This window comes from Gossypium hirsutum, chromosome D05 (assembly GCF_007990345.1).
Source record: "Gossypium hirsutum isolate 1008001.06 chromosome D05, Gossypium_hirsutum_v2.1, whole genome shotgun sequence".
Classification (NCBI taxonomy): Eukaryota; Viridiplantae; Streptophyta; class Magnoliopsida; order Malvales; family Malvaceae; genus Gossypium; species Gossypium hirsutum.
Window position 1 is genome coordinate 32,117,665 of NC_053441.1, and position 23,394 is coordinate 32,141,058.

At 30.0% G+C, this 23,394-nt stretch overlaps 2 protein-coding genes and 1 long non-coding RNA gene across 4 annotated transcripts; all 3 read left to right on the forward strand.

Annotated features, from left to right (window-relative positions):
- Positions 1 to 218: 218 nt before the first annotated feature.
- On the forward strand, positions 219 to 1,300 carry LOC121217954 (uncharacterized). Its single transcript, XR_005914226.1, has 2 exons — positions 219 to 680; positions 978 to 1,300. It is a non-coding gene; the product is annotated as an uncharacterized lncRNA (long non-coding RNA).
- Positions 1,301 to 3,678: 2,378 nt separating this feature from the next.
- On the forward strand, positions 3,679 to 6,533 carry LOC121217955 (uncharacterized protein C24H6.02c). The gene is made up of 2 exons (XM_041094719.1): positions 3,679 to 4,002; positions 5,911 to 6,533. Exons 1-2 carry the CDS (start codon positions 3,936 to 3,938, stop codon positions 6,384 to 6,386), a joined length of 543 nt encoding a protein of 180 aa, XP_040950653.1. The 5' UTR covers positions 3,679 to 3,935; the 3' UTR covers positions 6,387 to 6,533.
- Positions 6,534 to 16,648: 10,115 nt separating this feature from the next.
- On the forward strand, positions 16,649 to 22,474 carry LOC107944534 (ATPase GET3B). Of its 2 annotated transcripts, none has more exons than XM_041094720.1 (12): positions 16,649 to 17,083; positions 18,166 to 18,377; positions 18,471 to 18,533; positions 18,723 to 18,833; positions 19,022 to 19,096; positions 19,183 to 19,251; positions 19,338 to 19,403; positions 20,096 to 20,170; positions 20,261 to 20,359; positions 21,006 to 21,140; positions 21,800 to 21,949; positions 22,174 to 22,474. In XM_041094720.1, the coding sequence occupies exons 1-11, from the start codon at positions 16,894 to 16,896 to the stop codon at positions 21,935 to 21,937; spliced, it is 1,233 nt and encodes a 410-aa protein (XP_040950654.1). In that variant the 5' UTR covers positions 16,649 to 16,893; the 3' UTR covers positions 21,938 to 21,949; positions 22,174 to 22,474. The 2 variants fall into 2 exon arrangements, with proteins under 2 accessions (XP_040950654.1, XP_040950655.1); XM_041094721.1 differs by having other exon boundaries at positions 16,694 to 17,083; positions 18,190 to 18,377.
- The last annotated feature ends 920 nt before the right edge of the window (positions 22,475 to 23,394 follow it).

Genomic DNA, 23,394 nt, shown 5'->3' on the forward strand with positions numbered 1-23,394 from the left:
ATCTAAACAATCTAGAATAAGATAATATATAAAAGAAAATCATAAATGATAAAAGAAACAGTTCAAAATATATGAAAATATAGATGAGTTTAATGTAAAACAAATTTAAATAATAAATGTAAGGACTTAAAACAAATAATAATAAAATAGCCTATTTTAAAAAAAAATTAAAAACAAACTAAATATATCGAGGACATGGTTGAAACAGAATAAAAATCAGGTCCTAAACTGCAAATATATGAAATAGGTGGTAAAGGAGCTGAAATAAAAGGCACTGAGGACATGGGGGACCGGTTGCGCAATATTCCCCATCCCGTATGCGCATTGATTTGCGCGGGACCAGATTGGAACAGGCGAGAAATTACGTGGCCGAAATTAAAAGAAATAAAAGAGTGCGTCGCATCTATCACAGAATTGGAGGGACTAACTGTGTAAAATACCCATTAGCGTAATAATGCACAACCCTCTTTCCTTTACAAGACGCCGTTTGATATTTTTAAAAAGAAATAAAATAAAATAAAACTTTCAAATCACTCTAATCTGCCATTCTTTAAGAAAATAAAGCAAAAATGTGAAACCCTAGCCCCCTTTCTTTTTCTCTCCACCGCTTGAGAAACTAAGAGCCACTCTTCCTCAACTCCGATTTGGACGGAGAGAAGAAGAGCTTCGACGGCGCCACGGTAAGAACTCTCCGTCTTTTCCCTTTTTTATTTTTGATTTATCAAATGCATATATAAAATAAAATAAAAACCAAATAACGAAAAAAAACGAAAGATTCGCACCTAAAAAACTTTCTCAGAATTCGATCTATATTCTTTTTATTTCTTTGTTTCAAAACGCTGTTTTTTATTATACAAAAATCCCCCCTGTTACAGAGAAATCGTATTCGTTTTTATAGCCAATATACAATACTTTTGCTGCTACTTGTTGTCGTTTCTGCCTCTGTTCGGTAGTCTTTTCTTTCCCTTTTCTTGCAGGTGGTCAACAGAGGCGAAGCTTGCTATCTTGGTGCAATGCTTGGCTGGCGGTGGCTAGGGTGTCAGGTAAGCCTCGGGACGAGGCGCGGATGGTACGCCCGAGGGAGCGGCGCACATGGGAAAGGCAGGGAACCCTAGGGTTCCCTGATGTTTTTTTTTTAATTTTTGGGCCCAATTGGGCCAATTTAGATTTTGGGCCTTGGGCCGGGTATTGTAATTGGGCTTCGAGATTGGGTTAACTATTTAGTTTGGAGGCCCGGGAAAATTTGGGCTGTACATAATGATTTAAATATAATTGAATTAAATATAAAATTTAAGTTGTATGATTTATTGTTATATAAATTCAATTAATAAAAATCCACCAAAATTCTTATTAATAAAAATGATAAATTTTATAAAACTTATAAATAATATTAATTAAATAAATATTTGCTTGCTCTTACAAAAGCATTCCGGAAGGAAGTTAATTTAGTGACAAACTCCTTTGAAAAAATCTTATAAATTGTATGGCGAAGGCTGATGGGTCCGTAATAAGAGAGTGAGACGGGTTCTGTGGATCTCTTTTGGAATACATCTCTTGTTGAGATAGTCCCTCGCATAATTAAACCACATTTATCTTCTTCTTTTTTCAGCCCATCTTAACAAATAGAATTTGCAATTTCATCCATGTAAGTTTTCTAATTTATAATTTCAAACAATTATAATATATTTCCAATACAAAATCTTTGTATCTATCTCTGGGCAATATTTCAATTCAAGGCAACAAAAGTAGAAATTTTTTTTTACTATTTTAATGTTAGTCTTTGTATTTTTGTTAAAGTTGTGAATTTAATTTATGTACTTTAATTTAGTTACTTTTAGTCCATGTACTTGTCAAATTTTAAAATTTTAGTCTTCGTTAAATAATAACCATTAAATTCATTAAGTTCTATTATTTCTAAAATTTGATGAGCTAAACATATTAGTATATGTATATGTCATTTCAGCTTGTTATTTCCACGTATTACTTACTAAAAATCTTTAATGGGTTAATGACAGTTATTTACGTCAAGATTGAAATTTCAAATTTTAAAAAATGTAAAGTTGTCGAGACCTACAAAAACAAAACCTACGTAAAACAGATAAATTAATAGAAAGCGACAAGTAAAATCGTATCCACAAAGATTGGTAATAATTTTATTTATTAAGCATAAACAAGAAAAGTAAATTTGGAGGGAGGGTTATAAGATTGAAAACTAAAAAAAAAACTAAACTTAAATTCAAAGCTTTAAAGGAAAAAAAAAACAATAATTAAAGGTTTTGGAAAAAAAATGGGAAAAACTTTAACCAAAAGTAAATTATTTTTTATTCGTTGATTTGAATTGTCTTTAGTAAATTAATTATAGTTGCTAAATCAATATCAGGTAATCAATCTTTCTTTATTTATTTGGTAACTAAGAGACAATTCGTTTGAATAACCGATAAATTACCTCATAACTCAACACCTTAGATTTAACTTACCGACAATATTAAGAACTAAAAAGACCTAATTTGAACCAACAAACTCACCTCAACATGGTTCATTTAAGCTAGACCACACATCCACATCACATAATCGTAAACTACGACATAAACGAGTTATGCAATTTGTCACTAATATTAGACTGAATTAAATATTTATAACTGTAATTATTCTAATTGACAAGTCAATTGTTCCAAGCTATCAAATATTGACTAGATATCCAATAAACATAAGCAATTATAATTGAAAGAGAAGATGCATGAATACCAAACAGCAAATAAGAAATAAAGCGCAAATTAAATCTTACAAAACTATTGAATCAAACTTTGATTAACTTTTGACTAAAAAAAGTTTAAAAAATTAAGAACGGCTATGTCTCATCTCTCCACGTCTTTTTTTGGGCTGAAGCTTTTAAATAACTTTAGTTAGATCTTTTGATTCTCTTTGAATCTGTAAATTATGAGCCCAAAACAAAGTTTTATAGCTTAAGTTATGTCTAAAATATTGAATTTACGCTGTGTTGAAAGTTGAGTCCGTACAAATTTGTCAAAAATAAACTTTAACCTCACTTTTCTCTCATTATTCATTAAATAAAATATAAATAAAATATAACTATAAATAATATAATTAAGATTATAAATAGCATAATTTAAGAGGAAAAATATCACAAATAATTGAGAAATTACGTACTAGTAAAAAGTATAAAGACTTAAAATGATCCAAGTGAAGAATATGAACCAAATCATAACCGTACACAGAATATATATGACTGATAATTGAATTTAACTAAACGAATTTAACCGTTACAAATTTAGTCAAGACTAAATTTTCCAAATTCAAAAAGTACAAAAACAAAAAAATGATTAAATTAAAGTACATGAAATAAATCTATAATTTTTACAAAATAGAAGAACAAATAGTTGAATTTAATCATATATTAATAGATTGTGTACATCTTTATTAACTTAATGCTTAGTGAAATTGCTAGCACGATAAGTATATCAACTCAATTGAACAAAATAAAAAAATCATTTCATATAAAAAATAACAAATATTTTTATTTATTTTTATATTAAATCTATGAATTTAAAACAAATGATAAAACTTAAATCTAATACATCAAAATCACTTAAGCCTCAAATTTGAAATTTCTGCCATATATGATTCAATTTATATATACATATTTTATAAACATATTTCAAACATAAATTTTTTTTTACCTGATGTTCCATAATCTGCTGAATTTGGCAGAAACTCAATTAGAAAAAAGAAACAACAAATAAACCAAAATCATAAAAGAAAAAAAAAATATGATGTAGAGTTAAATAAATAACTCAATTCATAAAAGAAAGAAAAAATATACCCAAGAAATCTACACATATATAAATACATCGTGTCCAAATTCCGAACTCGGTTCCTCAGGTTCAAACCATTCATTTGGCGTCTGTCGGCTAAGGATGTCTCACTTTCGGCGGCTTCTGTCTCTTCTTGCTCGAAATCAACCTCAAACCTCTCTTTTCAAAGGTAATTTCTTTTTTTTTCTCTCTCTCTACTTTTTTCTTAATCTTCCTGTGTTTCTATTACTTAGGTTTTCTTTATACGACCTGAAACTCTGATGCGGGACTTCGCAATTTGTGGTTTCTTTGGCTTTGTTTCAGCTTTTTCAATTATTAGAAAATTTGGGTTTTTATTGTTTTTTGGAATAAACTGATAGGCCCCTATCATAAACTTTTGGTTTTTCTTGCCTTGCATTTTTGAGCATGTTTTGAAACGAAAGGAAGTGAAATATATAGAAAATCTTGATACTATGTTTCTAAAACAGTATGAAATGACGGCTCACAGCTATATTATTCGAATTCGGGTGTGAATGTTGGGTAAGTTTTCCCATTTATTTAGATAGGGATCCTTAGCGGGTCATATAATTCAAGAAAGATGAACAGTTGGAGCAGGTTGTAGTATTCCTGTACCTAGCTGATGTTTTTGATGTTTAGTGTATTAGAATCCATTATTGCTATGCTTGTGAAAATTTGTTGTATCCTTAGGCTATCTGTAGGAATCATGTCTTGTAATATAATAGCATAGCTGGATAGACAAATTGAATGTTTTAGTAGTTTAATACCAGGAAATTGTGAACACGAGCGAGATTCTAATGAATCTATATTTGGTTTTATGGAAAATAGAAATTTATACAAATGTGAAAGCCTTCGTTGTCAAGGAAATAGTTTGAATATATTTAGTAGTTCTGAATTGTATGAATGCAGATATTGTACTCAGGCAAATCTCTACAGCTTGGGGCTTAAATAGTTTCATAGTTTTTAGCTTGTTGCCTAGTCTCGTTAATAGAATCCTTATCCAAAAAAAAAAAGAAAATGAAGTGGAAATCTGTTATTTAGATATTTTTGCCGGGACTTGCATTCAAAGATCGAAGTGTTGAGGATTTGGTGATAACTTGCTGTAACAGGGGTTAAGGTTTAGTTCTTCAATGTTAGAATTTTCGTGGCCATTTTGAGACAGTAATAACTATTTTAGTGAAATGGGTTGATGTTTTCTTCAAAAGTATGTTTTCTAGTTGAATTAAAGGGGTTAACTTTCCCTAGTTTTGTCTAACCTAGGCATGTAGCAGATTCTTTTGAGGATATGCCAACTGATAACTGAAACAAGTTTATGATTTAGTAGTGGCTCTCATGTTTGAAATCTTCTGATCACCGAGACTTTAGGCCTTCTTTTCTTTTGTCGTTAGATATGCCAAAAAGGTTACACACATTGACTATAGCCTATAACCTTTGATATTCTTACTCTTATTTTTTTGTACCCATGTTCGACACTCATGCTGACAAATCCATGGAATCTCCAAATAATTAGAAATCTTGGAAGAAATTAACATATCCATTTCGGACATGGGTGTTCAACACTGACACCCTAGTCTGAGTAACATTGGCTTATAACTCCCTCCCTTTCCACTTTCGCCCACAATATATGAAAAGGAAAATATTGGAATAGAAATTTGTGCTCATTTATACATATACATACATGCATGTATCACTTTGATTCTCATGCAAACATCGAATGTCTGTAAAATTTCGGAGTTGGTTAGATTTCACTTAATGGTTACCAAGTAGCAACTTACATGACTTTCCATTTTTGTAATAATGAACTCAGCACTAGATCATTGCATTAATAGTTAGGCATGCTTTCGTGTCACGGTATCATTGCAATCTATGTTACTCAAACTTAGGTGTGTCAGATATGGATACAATTGACTATTTTCTACTTTTTCCTTATATTTAGAGTGTATTTGGAGGGTCCTATCTCCATATTCTTGTCTGAAAATGTGTTATCCATAGGTACTTCTAGAAAAATATTGAGTTGGAGCAACATAGGTTGCAATTCCGCTTGCTTTTCTATTTCTGAATGTTAACTCTTTGCTTGCAGAACCTCCTTCACCAGCCATCTCTTCTGCAAGTGTATCCCTCAACGGTAGATATGACTTTTATAGAAGATGGCTCCAAACTCAACCTGATCCTTCCGGCCTGGCTATTGACAACACCGAAAACCAAGAAGCCGACAGTTTAAAGCCTTCGGAGACAAATGATTTTGCCATGAAGCATACTGCTATATCTAACTTGAAAACATCTGCAAGGCACGATCTTGCCATGATATTCACGTGCAAAGTCTGTGAAACGAGATCAGTTAAGACAGTTTGCCGTGAATCATACCAGAAAGGTGTGGTTGTGGTGAGATGTGGAGGATGTAATAATTTACATCTGATTGCAGACCGGCTCGGTTGGTTCGGTGAACCAGGAAGCATAGAAGAGTATCTAGCTGCTCGTGGGGAGGAAGTGAAGAAAGGCTCAGTTGAAACCCTGAATCTAACTCTTGAAGATTTAGCTGGAAAGGGAGCCCTTTAACTGAAATTTCGCGACTGTTGTAAACAAACATAGTTCATATATAAATGGTTAGATTTTCCTTTTTGGTTTTTATCAATTTAAATAATTGATTTTAGACGAGATCTCGATTTAATTTTTTTTGAATGAGGTATCATTTATGTTCATGAATATGTTTATTTATTATTTATTTATACGTAATATTGAATTTGAAAAAGATAGACATTTTAATTAGGGTTGTTCAAAATTCACTTAAAATCGAATTAACCGATCGAAGCGATTTAATTCGGTTAATTAATCGGTTAATCGATTTAGTTCAATTGAAGGTCAGTTAAAGGTGTTTTGGAATTTTGATTGACGGTTAATTTGGTTAAAAATCAGGTAATTAATTGAACTTAATAAATAATATTATATACTGTATGTATTAAGTTATTATTAATTCGGTTAATTTGGACAAATGAACACTATAGATTTATTTATTTTTGATATATTTTATACTTGTTTGAATAATAAAAAATATATATAAATTTCGGTTAATTCAGTTAACCGATTAAACTAATCGAAATATTTCGGTTAGGTTAATTTTTTTTGAAAAAATTTTGGTTCGGTTAAGGAATAAAAAGTTTGATTAATTCGATTAATATTAGTTTAGATTAATTAACTGTTTGAATATTCCTAATTATAATTGATTAATTTATCTTTAATTATGTACCTAATTCTATTAAATGATCAATTTTTTGAGTTTGAGTCGAGAATAATAGTTAACATTATATCAATATCGACCACATTGATTGATACATACTCTTTTAAATTTATACTGATAATTGTACCTTATTGAAAATAATAATGTGTTTTCGATCCTTTTAAAGAATTTAACTTAATTTATGTAAATATCAACCTTTATTGGTACTATTGACATAGGATTTTGATATTTTAATTCAATTATTAGTTTCTTTGTCCTGATATTTTTATTCTAGTGTAATTACACTAAAAATAAAATATAATCATTAAATTAACTTATTTAACCTGATTAATAATTTTAAAGTTTTTATTTACAAATAAAAATAATTATATTTAATGAGGTCTATTGCATATATATAAAAATATATTTTATTAAAATAACTAGAAATTAAATTATATATATATGAAAATATTTGAAAAATATCAATAAATTCAAATTGTTATATTAAGGCTTCCTTTGGATTCATTTCCAACACAGTGCGTTGGACTTTTTTGTCTTGGTTTCAATCTCACTGCACCACAGTGATTTGGATGGTTGTTTGGATGTCTTGGTTTCCAACAAAGTGGCACAAACTTGCTGCACTAGATAGTCTTATCTTGACTGGTGCTAAAAGCTTCAGTCTACTCACTGGGGTAGTAGGTATTTTTAGCAGACAAAAATACTCATATTTTTATTTATTATTTACCATTTTATCCTTGAAAGTTAAACTAATTTATTTCTCAACCTTATTTGTTTTCAGATTTGGGAACAAAACAACCATTTTGTTTTTCATATTTGAGAACTAAAACAATGATTATTGCTGGTTTCTCCCCTCTTTTTTGCTTTATTCTTGGTTGCTGCTGCTACATTTTATCTTTTGCTTTTGTTAGAGTCTGCTTTTTGAAGGTATTTTTCATTAATTTCTTTTTATATCCTCGTTATTGTTTATCATGGATCTTTGAGAATTTTTTCTTTAGTGTTCATCTTATGGCTTTCATCCTTTGTTCTGATTTTATTGATCTGATAGCATTTTTTTTGCTTTATCCACATTTCAATTTACTGTTAAAACCTAGATTTATGAAATGTGTCAAAAGTATGAACTAATATGTTAATAACAATATATACAATTTATTGTTACTCAATAAATACTTCAATTCATCTTTTAATAAATTTTCTATAGTTACAATAGTGCGATTTCATTTGAACATTGGCAATGAATCATTGTTGATTCAACCAAACATTAATAAGGGATGTTTTGGCATGATTAGAAATAAAAGATTTGAAGTCTGGAAGTGATTCTATGGTCTGAGTGGTATTCCTTGATGGTAGTTATGAACACGGTGGCAGTTAGAAAAAAAAGCACCACCTATGGTTAAAGTATTCAATAATATTTTTAATTAAATAAGAATTGCAATTATGGGGTATCCAAACGAGTTAATTTGATAAGAATATATATTCTAGTCTTTTATATTCTCACATTTTGATAAATTTTCACTTTTTCCCTAGATATTGGCTTTATGCATCATGATTTTTCTTTACAATTAATTTAAGAGCATAACAACACTGTTTAATCATCCTACATCTTCAAAAGGCAAACATGATTGGTATAAATTGTTGAGCAATGTGAAGATGAGCTTCATTTTGTTAAAAGTAAGAAAGATTGAGTATTCAAATTCTACAGTTCCACTATACATTTAATGATCATTTTCTTATAAATTATATTTAATAGTTTAATTGATTATCTTTTTAACATGAGAATCTTCACATTTAATTTATTTATTTTTATATAAAATTACTTTTGAAAGGTTATGAAAATTTGACTTATCTAAACTAACATTTGAATTTAAATAATTCGGAATACAAACTTAGATGTAAATTTTAAAAATGTCTATCATGCTTTAAACTATAAAAATGATTTAATTAAATTAATGGTGTTTTAATTATGTACTAATTATTTCGATAGTCTTTTACTTGTCTTTTAATTTTAAGGGAGTTACGATTTTACCATGTAACACCCCTTACCCATATTCAACACCGGAATAGGGTACGAGGCATTACCAGAACACATGCACTTGTAAACGTATTGAACCGAGTTATAAAATTCCATTAATTATTAAAACTTTCAAATTATTAACATGCTTTTATAATTCTTCATAATATAAATAATACAACATTTCCTACCAACCACAATCGAGCTTCCGATAATCATCTCACTGCATCTAATAATTGTACATATTACCAATAATAATTCAATTTCAATAATAAAACACATATCTATATAATATTCATCATCAAATAACATTCATTTTAATTAAAATTATACAAAATATAGTTCATACGAACTTACCAGGCTAAATTGCAGAAATACCAAAATTCAGGGACATTTTGGAAATTTTCTATTTTTCTCGAATTTCCATCCAATCTTGATCTAAATTAATATTTCCTTCAATTTACTAATTTAAATAATAAAACAATTCATTTCATACAATTTAATCACTTTTTGACATTTTTAGAAATTTACCCTTAAATTTTCACATTTGTTCAATTTAGTCCCTGAAACATAATAATTGGTCATTTTAAATAAAAACTCATGCTAGTTGAACAATCATATATCTTCCTCCTCCCCCTCTCCATTCCACATCCTTAATATATATAACATGCTTATATGTAACATTATCTATAATTTCACATTTATTTATATCCATTCAAAGCTGTCCACTTGAGTCATAGTCACTAAATTATTTATATATTGAGCTACAGAACTTCAAATTGAGATCCGTTAATTTTTTCTGAAAATAGACTCACATATATTCTTACCATAAAATTTTCATAATTTTTGGATTAGCCAATAAGTACAGTTTATTTTTTAAAGTTTCCCCTATTTCGCTGTCTGACTGTTCTGACCACTCTTCACTAAAAATGAATTATATAATTGTACAGAATTTGGATGATGTTTCAATTTGTTTTCTTTGAAAATAGACTCATCAAGGATTCTAATAATATAAATTTTATCCCATAATTATTTTTTTACAATTTTTAATGATTTTCCAAAATCAGAATAGGGGAACTCGAATTCATTCTGACCTTGTCTCACAAAATTTATTTTATCTCATGATTTAAAATTCTATTGCTTATACCGTTTCTTCTATGAGAAACTAGGCTCAATAAGATTTAATTTCATGTTTTATTAATCCTCTAATTCGATTTCCACAATTTATGGTGATTTTTCAAAGTTAACCTACTGCTGCTGTCCAAAACTGTTTTAGTACAAAATATTGATTACTAAGTCTATAGCATTCTTATTTTCCTTCTCTACACTATTTCTCAACACTTTCTCTTATTTTCTCTTCACTAACATATCAATAACATATAACCTTATATAATAAAACCCTACATTAACAGCAATCTCATACTTTTTCAATAATATCAATCTAAAAAATATATTGAAATCATAATGTTCTTACCTTGCTCAATTGACTTCAATCTTTAACTTGATTTTTCTCTCTTCTCCAGCCTCTATTTCTTGAATCTAACTTGATATTCTAGCTCCCCATAGTCTCCTTGTCAATTTTCTCTCTTGGTGGCTATGTAAATTTCTTTGATTTCTAAGTGAAAATGGTGGATTTTTGGTGAAAGACCAAATTGTAAAGAAAGCAAAACTTTCTTTCTTTTCTCTCTTCTCACGTTGGTTGCATGGAAGAAGAAGATGATGGGTTGGTTCCTTTTCATCTTTCTTTCCACATATATATATACTAAATAAATTAATAATAAAATAATAAAATATCATTTAAAATCAAATTAAATATTAATAAACTAATAATTAATTAATTAATTAATCTAAAATATCACCAACATCATTGCCTTCTAGATTTCTCTCTCTTCTAATTGACCATTTTGCCCTTATGTTCTTTTAAAATTCCATCATTGAGTCATCACTTAATCTGGTCAAATTACAATTTAGTCCCTCATAATTCCTTCATCTATTCAATTTGGTCCCAATTCATCCATCTTCCTTAGTTTCTAGATTATTCCACCCTTAAAATATTTACACTATTGGTCCTTTAACTTTTTCATATTTACACTTTAACCCCTCAAATTTTGAGTATTTACTCTTGGGTAACAAAATTTTTCTCACTTTTGCAATTTAATCCTTTCTTGGATTAATATGTCATAATATATTTTCAATGTTTTCATAACTCAATTACCCTTTTTATCACTTTATTTCCTTATTTTACCATATCAATATTTTCATGCAACCTTCCTATTATAATGCAACCCATGTCATAATTTTAAAATAAATTTTTCCTTGTCGGATTTGTGGTCCCAAAACCACTGTTCCATCTAGACCCAAAATCGGGTTGTTACATACCATTTCTACCAAAATCAAAATCAAAATCAAAATCAAAATCAAAATCAAAATCAAAATCAAAATCAAAATCAAAATAAAACTTATGTACAAAAAAAATTTAAAATTTAAAAAATAAAGGAAGTTAGAATTAGAATAGTTAGAATCGAAATGTACTAAACTTAAATCAGAACAAATCTTGAAAAACTTATTATAAAAATTGAAACATAAAATTTTAAAATTTGTAAACATGGTCCTTATCATTAAAAAAATGTTGAAACAAACTACTTAATAAAAGAAATTATATGGAATGAGGTGTTTGCCTTTGCCATAACCTTAAGTGATTAAATGCATGCTTTTTATGAGACTAAAGTAAAAATTTGATGACTAGTGCATGCTTTTTTTTAGTGTTCATCTTATGGCTTCCATCCATTCGTGATGTATTATTCTTATTTTTTATGAAACTATATTATTATATCTAATTATATATTTATGGTTTTATGTCGGTTGACATTTAAAATCAAAATAATAATAATAATAGATGGTAAAGACACGAAATTTTGTGGAGGGAGATAGTAACTTAGCAACAAAATTCTGTTTGGGATGATGAGCTGACATTGATATTTTGTGAACTTTGCGTGAATGAAGGCAATGCTGGTAATAGACCAATAACTCATCTAAACTCAAAAGGATGGAAAAATGTCATTGCTCTTTTTCAAGCAAAAACACAAAAAAATTATGGAAAACCTCAATTGAAAAATAAGTGTGATACATTAAAAAAAAGAATGGAGGTTATGGAAGGAGTTGCTTAAGGAATCTACAGGTATTGGATGGTGTCCATCTAAAAAGACGCTCGATGCTACCGAAGAATAGTGGGCTGAAAAAATATAGGTTAGTGTTAACTTTATCATTATTTTAATGCATAAAGTTTATTGAAATTAATAATTTACGATTATAAAAATCTTAGTATAACATTTAACATTTAACATGTTATGTAGGAAAATCTTGATTTTAAAGGATTTAAGAAGAAAGGAATTGAACCACGATTGAATGAGTTAATATAAATGTTTGGTGGCATTGTAGCCATTGGAGAGAATGCATGGGCACCTTCGTCTGGTGTTCTTCCAAGTGGGGTTCCTATGGGAGATGATACACCTAATGAGGGATTTGGTGATTCAGATGAACATAGTAATGATAATGAAGGTATTCCTCCTAATAAGGTACCATCAAACCCTTCTCATGAAACTCCTAATCGAAGAAAGCAAACACTTGGGGTTGTACATGGTAAAGGAAAAAAATCAAGTTCATGTAGAAAATCATCAAGAAATATATTAACTACTCAAATTGAGAAATTGTGTGAGAGTATCGCTAGTCCGAGGAAGTCAGTGAATGAAATTATTTTTCCTCTCTCTCAATATACTACTATTTCAAATGCAATGGATGCTTTGCGTGCTTTGGGAGATGAAATTCCAAAAAAAGATGAACTGTACTATTTTGCCATCAAAATGTTCCAAATGCTGGTGAAACGAGAAGTGTTTTTGAACTTAGATCCAGATGTTAGGGTTTGGTGGCTTTGACGTGAGTATGTTGAACAAAATCCAATTGCATCATTTTCATCCTTGGTAGCAACATCCTCATTTCCCTTCTAACCATACCATCAACCACCTCCACCATAAGCTCCTTTAAATTGTTATTGTAATATAACTATACTACTTTTTTATATGTAAAACTAATGTATGATCTTTTTTATGTTTGGTATTTTTATGTTATACTTTTATTCAAGTTTCTGTGTTGTATAGAATGTCACAAAATATTAATTTATTTTCATTTGATTACTTTTTCAGGTTATGGATGAATTTAATAATATGTATAATAGTTTTGATATGAATTATGATACCCCTGATTAAGTGAAGAAGCTTAATGAAGAATAGCCACAATTGTTACCCAAGTTGAGCACAACAATTATCATGAAGAGGAAGAATATGTGTTAACCAGTGTATTGGTACACCATGAAACTTATTTCACTATGCAACCGCGTATGGATTCAAATTATACAGGTCAAATGTGGGTGGACGAAGTATTAAATGGGCATGATGATCGTTGCATGAATAGTTTTAGTATGCCAAAAAATATATTTCACAGCTTGTTGCATGATTTGCAAACAAATTATGGCTTAAAGCATGGGAAAGTATCGGCTATGGAGAAGTTAGCATTATCATTGTACATTCTTGGAAATAGAGAATCAAATTCAAATGCAATAGAGGGATTTCAATGATCTGGGGAAACTATTAGTCGATTTTTTACCGATATGTTGCATATATTTGCTCGAATGGGAATAGACACGATTAAACCCACTGAAGGTCAATTTGAGGAAGTACCGAACCATATTCGACATGATACAAGATATTGGCCTCACTTTAAGGTAAAATTTACACAATCTTTATATTTTTAAAATATAAATTATTTCTAACTTTTATCTCATTACTTGTATTTATTTTAAAGGATTGTATTGGGGCCATAGATGGAACACACATAAAAGCATGCATTTCGCCTTTTTGTCAAATACCTTATATCAGACGGAAAGGTGAACCAACTCAAAATATTATGACAGTTTGTGACTTCAACGTGTGCTTTATTTTTGCATTTCCTGGTTGGGAAGGAACAACACATGATAGTAGAATTTTTTTGCAAGCACTTAAAAAACGAGAGTTAAAGTTTCCACACCCTCCACCAGGTTGAACTTTAATTTTTTAATTAATCTTTACATAAAAAAATATTAAAAATTTTAATTTATTTTTAAACTTGATATTATGTTTTACTTTTTTGTAGGAAAATATCATCTTGTGGATTCATGATATCCACAAATGGCAGGTTTTTTAGGTCCATATAGGGGGAACAATATCATTTACCTGATTTTTATCGAGGTAATCATCAAGTATCTGGAAAAAAAGAAATCTTTAATCATGCCCATTCTTCGTTACGTTCTGTGATTGAACGAACATTTTGAGTGTGGAAAAAAATGGCCAATATTAAGAGATATTCCAAGTTATTCATTCAACAAGCAAATTCTAATAGTTATTGCAGCAATGGTTTTGCATAATTACATTCGAAAACATGCTTGGTCAAATGATGAGGATTTTCGACAAATTGAGAATATACCCGACATGCCAGTCTCTTTAGGCCATTTTTATAAAGGTGAATCGAGTTCTTCTAACAGTGAAAGTGACCTTGAAATCGCAATGTTAAGGGAAACCATTGCAACTAGTTTAATGAATCCATATTTGTATAAACATTTTGTATCATAACCTAATTTCTAGTAATAATGAAACTTGTTATGTCTTATGTTACTATATTTTTTTTTATTAAAAATCATCCGTTTAGATATTTCAAAATTTGATCTAAGTATAATGTTACTATTTGTGAAATTAATATTTATCATTGTTATAAAAGAATATTTAACTATAAAAAATTAAAAATAATTATCATTTTATCTAATAAATAATTTAAATTGATTATATAATTCATTAAAATATTTATAATAAAATATTGGAAGATACATTTTAATATTTTATTAAATGAATTTATAAATTCACATATTTTAATAATTTTAAAAAATAAAAATAATTTTAAAAACTTATATTATATATCAATTTTAATCTGATGTCCTTAATAGTCATTTTTATTTTCACCTCACTGTTACAGCTGCGTTTGAATCCAAACACACACTCCACCATTGTTTCTAATCTCACTGCTACAATATTCAATCTCACCGCTACAGTAACTAATCTCACCATCACCACTGTTTTTAACCTCACTGGAGGTAAACATACTGTCCATCCAAACTAAGCCTAAAACGTTGATATCAATACATTAGGAGAATAAAAATGATTCCCTCACGATATGATGTTGACTATCTTAATTAAATGTCAAATTTCATCTCATACAAAAAGGAAAAAATAAGAATTTTTTTAAGTTTCAAGTTGAGTTTTACATTTTTAAATAATTATGTGGCATCCTTAATGTATCAGGTCATAACAAATAAAATAATAAAAAAAACAACAATAATATTTGAATTTAAAAGGGGTGTTGCCAACCAAAGGGCAATACCTTTTTTCAAGCCACTTTTTACTCTCTTTTTTTTTATTTTTAAAATATATTTTATATATTTTAGTTCTAAATTTATATTTTATTTAATAAAAATATTTAAATTATTTTATTTTCATAATGTTATAAAATTTTAATATTTTATGATTATAAATTTTTGAATATTTAGAATAATGACCAAATTGATAAATTTGACGTAAAAACATTAAGGTAAACTACTTAAATGGTCACTCAAAATTTTTTAGCGAATTAAGGTTTCTGGTCATAAAATATTTTTTGTTAATTTCATAACTCCCTTTAGATGAATTTTTAATTCTAGTCACTCTACCGTTAAAATCTATTTAGTAACCAAACAGAATGCCGATAACGCATTCTTTTGATTGTAATAACAAATTGAACTCCTAATATTTTACACATTCTATCAAGTTTATTTTATTTGTAAAAACTTTCAGTGTTGTTTGCCTTCAATGTTTGCACATAACCAACTTGGTCATTACTCTAAATATTCAAAAATTTATAATTATAAAATATTAAAAAAGCTAAAAATATAAAATTTAAAAAATAAAACAACTCAACCATTTTTAAATATATATTAAAAGTTTCTGTGATTGTTTAGGTAATTTACACTAATGTTTTTATGTCAATTTTACCAAAAAAATTATCAAGTAATATTCTAAATATTAAAAAATTTATAATTATAAAATATTAAAAAAATTAAAAAATAATGAAATTTAAACAACTTAACCGTTTTTTATTAAATAAATAAAAACTATAAAATATAGATAAACTAATAAAATATAAAATTTATTTTAAAAAGTATATAATTAAATTTAAAAAAAAGAGTAAAAACAACTTAAAAGGGTGCCTCCTTTTAAATTCAAATATTATTTTATTTATTTTTATTACAATATCATTTTTATAAATAGCATACACCGTTTTTTACGGTTCAAAATAATTTATTCTTATAAATAATCTGTTTTTCTTTTATCAATTTTCATAATTATTCTAAAAAAATAATGTAAAAAACTTTAATTAATATTTTAAAAATAAAAATTAAATTAAATACTTATATGGCACTTTTCTAATCCTCATCCCCCTGCGTCTACCAGCAATATATCAAATATTATATATTTTTAATTTGTTACTTACTTTTTCTGATATAATCGAATTTGAACACTCCTGATTCGAACAGCCGGTCTGCGGTTTAACGTGCTGGTCCGGTCCAGATAAATTGGTAGGCGAAGTGAGCGACGGTGATTGTCTATTCAATCCAAGTTTTCCCTGTTTCAATACAAAGCACCTCATTTACGATTTTTAACTACTTAGACCAGCTTGAAGGGGGAAAAGAAGAATAGTAAAAAATGGCGAAAGCTGTAGCTTGGCATGCTTCATTTACTTCATATTCTTCTTCATCATCATCATCTCCATTTCCAAGAAATCCCATTGTACCAGTTGGTTTTTCTCTTTCACTTTCACCCAGAATTCATACTTTATCTTCAGCTTTTCCTTCACTTTCCATCAAACCAAAAAGGCCCAACAGCTCTTTTGAAGGTAATTCCATACCTTTTTTTTTCTTCTTTCCTGGATTGATTGTATCTTTCTTGGGTCTTACTCTTATTTGTCAGGAAAAAGGATTAATGTGTGTTTGAAGTTCTTGTTAGTTTATTCACTATTTTGTTTATTGTAATGAATTTTTGGGTTTTAAACTTTTAATTTATAAGTGTTGAAATTGTTAGGTGAAAAAATTTTAATAAATTAGTGAGGGTGCAAGAAAAGAAATATGCTAGTTTTAATGGATGGCTGAATAAAATTACTGGAAATTGAAAATTGTGATAGGACTCCCCCACGTTTTTTTTCCCCTTCCTGTTTCAGGCCCAGTAGTATACTCATTCAGCAATTATGCCATGTTATACGGATTTGGGTATGAGTCTAGAGTTATCCAACATATGTTACCTTCTGAAGTTCTTTCACATATTTGGATTCTTAGGGGTTCATATCCTCGAGTTCATGTCTAAGTTGGGAGCAGCATAGATAGAAAGTGAAAGTTCATTCTTGCTGGAATAATTCAGATACAAGCATGTGTTCTAGATTGGTATCTTCAATTTTGTTCTAAGTTTTTCACTTATTTGGAGGATCCTTTGAGGATCATAATCCTGTCCTCATGTTAGATATGTGTCAAGACACGAGTAATTCAACAAAGTGAAGAGTTGGAGCAATATAGATAGAAAGTGAAAGTTAGTTCTTGCTGGAATAATTTTGGTGAAGAAATTTTTGTAGCTAGAAGGCTTTTCTTTTCTGAAATTTTATAGGAGGTAATAAGATGACATAGTTGAGCTTAGTGTTTTAGAGAATTGTGTTCAATGGAGTAGTGCTTCAGGCTTATGTACTCCGACTCTTCATTTTCATGAAGTATTAATGCATAACACATATTCTGACATGGATATGAGGTCAGATCCTCCAAATATGTGGAAAAACTTAGAAAAAATTGAGCATGCCAATGTCAGACATATACCTGTATCCAACACTCACTCCCCTTGAGTCTGAGAAACATAGTTTAGGCCATCATGGCATATTCTTTGTATGAAACCTAGTTTATGGCTGCTGAAGGATTAATCTCTATACTTTTGTGACAGTGAGATCTGTGGCTGCTCCTGCAGAAGATATTGCCGGGTTTGACGAAATGGTTTCTGGGACAGAACGTAAGTATTACATGCTAGGCGGCAAGGGAGGTGTAGGGAAAACAAGTTGTGCTGCTTCACTAGCAGTTAAATTCGCAAATAATGGACACCACACTCTGGTGGTTTCTACTGATCCGGCTCATTCCTTGAGTGATTCTTTTGCGCAGGTTTAACCCACTCCCTCATTTTTTGATTCTGATGCTTTTGTTCCTGCAATTATCTTTGTTTGAGCTTGGTCGATGTGTTTATCTTCGATTTAGGATTTGACTGGAGGGATGCTAGTACCGGTTGAAGGGTCTGACTTTCCATTGTTTGCTCTTGAGGTGCGCAGAATAAACTTCCTAATCAAGTGTCCGTTAATTTTCTTTAGGACATTCTTTTGCATTTGTTGCACACAATCCTTGAGTTATGAATTTTATAGGAGATAACCATCTGCGAGTTATTGTTTTGATGGGTTTTTATTGCCTTGTATGCTTGGTAGTTTGTATGTTAAATTTACAGCTTTGTCACAGATAAACCCAGACAAGGCTAGGGAAGAGTTTCGAGATGCAACTAAGAACAACGGTGGAACCGGGGTCAAAGAATTCATGGATGGCATGGGCCTTGGGATGCTTGTAGAACAGGTGAAGCTTTATTTATAAATTTGTTCTGTGTAATGCCATGGATGACCTCACTGTTTAAGTTTTTCCCTAATCCTTTCCTTAAGCCGCCTTTCTTGAGTCTCGAGGGTCTTGGCTTGTTTATTCCTTTTACGTTTCCGGATTTATAAATTTATGATTTCTGCTTCTGGTGTTTCTTCTAACTGTGGAAGTTAGGAGAGCTGAAATTGGGAGAGCTACTTGACACTCCGCCTCCTGGTTTAGATGAAGCTATTGCAATTTCAAAGGTAACATTACGTTCCCTTCTTATTTCCTTGTTTTATCTCAGCTTTTGTATCTTAGGCTGTCTACTGACTGCAGAAGCTTTTGCTAGGTGATGCAATTTCTTGAATCACCGCAATATAATATGTTTACTCGAATAGTTTTTGACACTGCACCAACGGTGAGTGATGAGTTTCTTCCTATTTTGTGGTACTTCACATTCGAAATCAACCCAATGAACTCTAAATGATGGGGAGTTCTTTTCAGGGACATACATTGCGACTTTTGTCATTGCCAGACTTCTTGGATGCATCAATAGGCAAGATTTTAAAGGTGAGAATGCCAACATCTAAGTTACTCGGACTCAAGTGCGAGTGTCTTATACAAATGTGTTCAACAGGAGTATAAAAAATGACAGACAAGTAACATCTTCCTTGTAAGAAAAACAAGCTTATTGTATTTTGTTGCTTCATTCTTATCATACTTAGAGATGCTTTTCAATTTCAGATAGATGATGTTTCATGTGATTGTGACTCACACAGATGGCATGTCTAACAAATTTAGCATGTGAAGCTAAGTTACTGGTCTTGGATGTGAATGTTGAATATGAGTGTATATCTGACATGGGTATATATTTATTTCTTTTTAAGTTTTGCCCATGTATTTAGAAGAGTCTTTAGAGGGTCATATCTTCATACCCACGGCCTTGTATGTATTGGGCTTAGGTACTTTAAGAAAAATGTAGAGCTGTAGGCCTGTAACAACATAGATGTAAAGCCTTCCATTCCTCAAGACCTGTGAGGTTGAGTTGGTTGGCAATGTAAGCAAATGGTTGTCCTTGTTTGACATAGTTGTACATATAGATGCCTCATAAATCGAATCATCATGAATCAAATTGACCATTTATATGAATCCAGAACTAGCTTTCTATTTGAGTATATGTGTTGTGTGTTTTCTTATCTAGTTCTGAAGGAACTAATTTCCTTCTACATTTATTTTTCCTTCACTGTCATTGCCATGTACAGCTTAGACAGAAGATTGCTTCAGCCACCTCCGCCATAAAATCTGTTTTCGGGCAAGAAGAAACCAAACAGAATGCTGTAAGACTTATATAGATTAAGATTGGCATCTTTTTTTTTTTTTTTAATTATTTTATTTTGGTACTATTTATCCATATATTATTCATGCAGGCTGACAAGTTGGAGCGATTGAGGGAGAGGATGGTAAAAGTGAGAGACCTTTTCCGTGATGCGGATTCTACAGAGTTTGTCATCGTCACAATCCCAACGGTATTGCCATTTACAATTGTATTTCAGTATTCCATTATTTAGCATTGTTTACATAGGCCTTTTCTTCCATTATACTTAAGGATGGCAAAAGTTTTCATTGATCCTTTCCAAATAGAGAGGGCCTCCTTTTTTCATTTTTTTTTTTTTGAAAAGCAAGGGTGTGGTGGAATGGAGTCGTTTTGGCAAATGCTTGTTATATTCCACACTTTGCCTTTTGAAATTACTCTTACCCCTTTAAAATATTCTGCATTTCTTCTTACATTTTTAGTATAAATATTAGATTTATATACTAAAATCATATATATTACAACATTTTATCTACATACCAAGTACTTTTTGTTTTGGTTCAATCATCTGCATACCAAGTATGTTAAACAATTTTATATATTAAAAGTTACATTCATGAATAAACTGTAAGTTAATTTTTTACAAGATTAAGTAAAATAATTAATTAAAACTGAGGTAAGGCATAGTGGAGCTGCTTCAGGTGTAACTGATATTCATGGAGATAAGGTTTTCCAACATTCATGCAAGCGTGAGTCCGATGTAGATAATTCAACCCTTGCCACATCCCACTCCACTCCATTGTGGTTATGGTGATTGTTCTTTGCAATTAAGTTGCTTATATTTATGTACTTTTGCTTAGGTGATGGCAGTTAGTGAGTCATCGAGGTTAAGTGCCTCCTTGAAGAAGGAAAATGTTCCTGTGAAGAGACTTATTGTTAATCAGATTCTTCCTCCATCTGCCTCTGACTGCAAGTTTTGTGCAGTGAAAAGGAAGGTATTCATCTTTTACTTTCATAGGAAGGTTATAAGTAGAGTTAGCAAAATAAACAGAATTCATCGGATTTTAAGCTGACCCGATGTTAAAATGATGATTATTTTTTTTTCAAAATCAGGTTTGTGTTTCGACTGGGTTTCTATTTGACTTGACCTTATAGTGACAGGTTTTCTTTTGAATATCGGTTTCGGGTTGTATTATTTATTATTAAAAGTTTTGGGATTGGAGTGGGTGTGGTTTTAGTCTTTTAGATAAAACTTTGTCCTGACCCGGTATATTTACTAAAATACCTCTCTTTAAATTTTGTACTAATTTTATATGTTTTAGTTAGGGTTATTTTTATTTAAATTTTTTTTATGATACTTGTTCACATGTGGTTGATTTAGTCTTGGGATTGGGCCGGGGCGATAATGTTAAATAAAATCTGGTTCAGGACAAGTTTCGGGTGCATATATGTAGAGGTCAGGTTGGGTAAGCAAAATACCGCGCTGTCTGCCTTGTTGAAAACCTGAAAATTTATAAGCCTTCATTAGTATTGTGACAAGGGTGACCGATGTTCTATAAATTATTGAATGCTAGAACTGGGAATATTAGCATCGGCATCCTTCTTTTTGGCTTACTATTCCCTCAAATTACTCATTGTTGGTCAAATATTTCAGGATCAGATGCGTGCTCTTAATGTGATCCAGAGTGATCCAGAGCTATCGAGTTTGAAGTTGATCCAGTCACCCTTAGTTGACATGGAGATTAGAGGTGTTCCAGCACTTAAATTTATGGGTGACATTGTTTGGAAATAAGCCATCATTAAGGTAATCCTCTCTTCTGAACTTCCTTTTATGAATGCAAAAACTGTTGAAGAAATTTAAAAATATATATTAGTTTTATTATTAAAATTTCTTATAGTAGCCATGTTAAAAATGAACATATCTGAGCTGGACTCGTATCCGTATCCTATACTAGGATCGGAATCTGAGTAACATAGCTGTTGTGCAATCTGATAGTTATGGCAGGCTCATTTAAATAATGAATGTAGGTCTGGAAATTTGGGGCAGCCATGAAAATGAGATAAGCAGCATTGAAGAAGCTTGGGATTTTGGATAACGGAAGTGTCACAGCTCACACGCTTGAAGTTGGATCATGTAAAAGGAAAACCTTCAACTTTTGTACAACCCCAGATTATATGTGTATGTATACATATATTCAATTTTTGGTAAGTTTCTATATGAAAGCAATGATGTAACAGGCATAATCTTGTTGATTATTGATTGAGGATACATATGTGGATCTATAACTCAATTCTTTTATTATTATTATGCAACTCGGATAGGAGAAAATGTTGATGTTGTGATCTAAAAGGACCGAAATGTATAAAAATATTATATACATATGTAATATCTAGACTATATAAAGTAAAAGATGTTCCGCGCTTGAATTCATGTCTTTCAAATTGTTATAATAACATATAATCACATAGTGAATAACATAATACATTACATGGTTCTTTTAAACCCTTTTGGTTTCATAAAATCTTTCTAGTTTTTAAACTGAAAATGATAAAATAGGAGGGCCTGTTTTGACATTTTAAAAGGACTTAAATAGGTAGATTGGATTCTTATCTATAGATATATAAAGAAGGGTAAATTATAAAAGTAGTCATTTTTGTTTGTCTCAGATTACATTTTAGTTATTTATGCTTGAAATGTTATATTTTAGTTACTTACGTTATTATATAAAGAATGGTAAATTATAAAAATAGTCACTTTTGTTTGCCTCAGATTACATTTTAGTCATTTATGTTTGAAATGTTATGTTTTAGTCACTTATGTTATCGTTTTATTACGAAGTGGTCAATCTACTGTTAAGCTCCGTTATCTCCCTAACGGCAGTCCTACGTGGCAGTCCAAATGGGTTTTAAATGCTAACTTGAATGTCTTACGTGATAGTCCAAATTAGATTTATTTAATTAAGAACTTATTTTCATCCCAGCAACTGGATATCCAAGTTGGCATTTAAAAAAACGGAGTTCAACTGTAGAGTGACCACTTTATAACAAAATGATAACATAAATGATTAAAACGTAACATTTCAAACATAAGTGACTAAAATGTAATCTGAGGCAAAAAAAAAGTTACTATTTTTGTAATTTACCCTATCAAGTCATTTCATATATAAAGTTGCACAAAATCAAAGTTCGTGTATAACATTATACGTTAGACCAAAGTTAATATATAATTTTGAATTTTATCCCAAATAA

Coding starts and splice junctions, on each gene's coding strand:
- LOC107944534 (XM_041094720.1), top strand. CDS start 16,894: ATGGCGAAAGCTGTAGCTTGGCATGCTTCATTTACTTCATATTCTTCT. Junction 17,084..18,165: donor GCCCAACAGCTCTTTTGAAG/GTAATTCCATAC, acceptor CTTTTGTGACAG/TGAGATCTGTGGCTGCTCCT. Junction 20,171..20,260: donor AAGAAACCAAACAGAATGCT/GTAAGACTTATA, acceptor TTATTCATGCAG/GCTGACAAGTTGGAGCGATT.
- LOC121217955 (XM_041094719.1), top strand. CDS start 3,936: ATGTCTCACTTTCGGCGGCTTCTGTCTCTTCTTGCTCGAAATCAACCT. Junction 4,003..5,910: donor TCAAACCTCTCTTTTCAAAG/GTAATTTCTTTT, acceptor CTTTGCTTGCAG/AACCTCCTTCACCAGCCATC.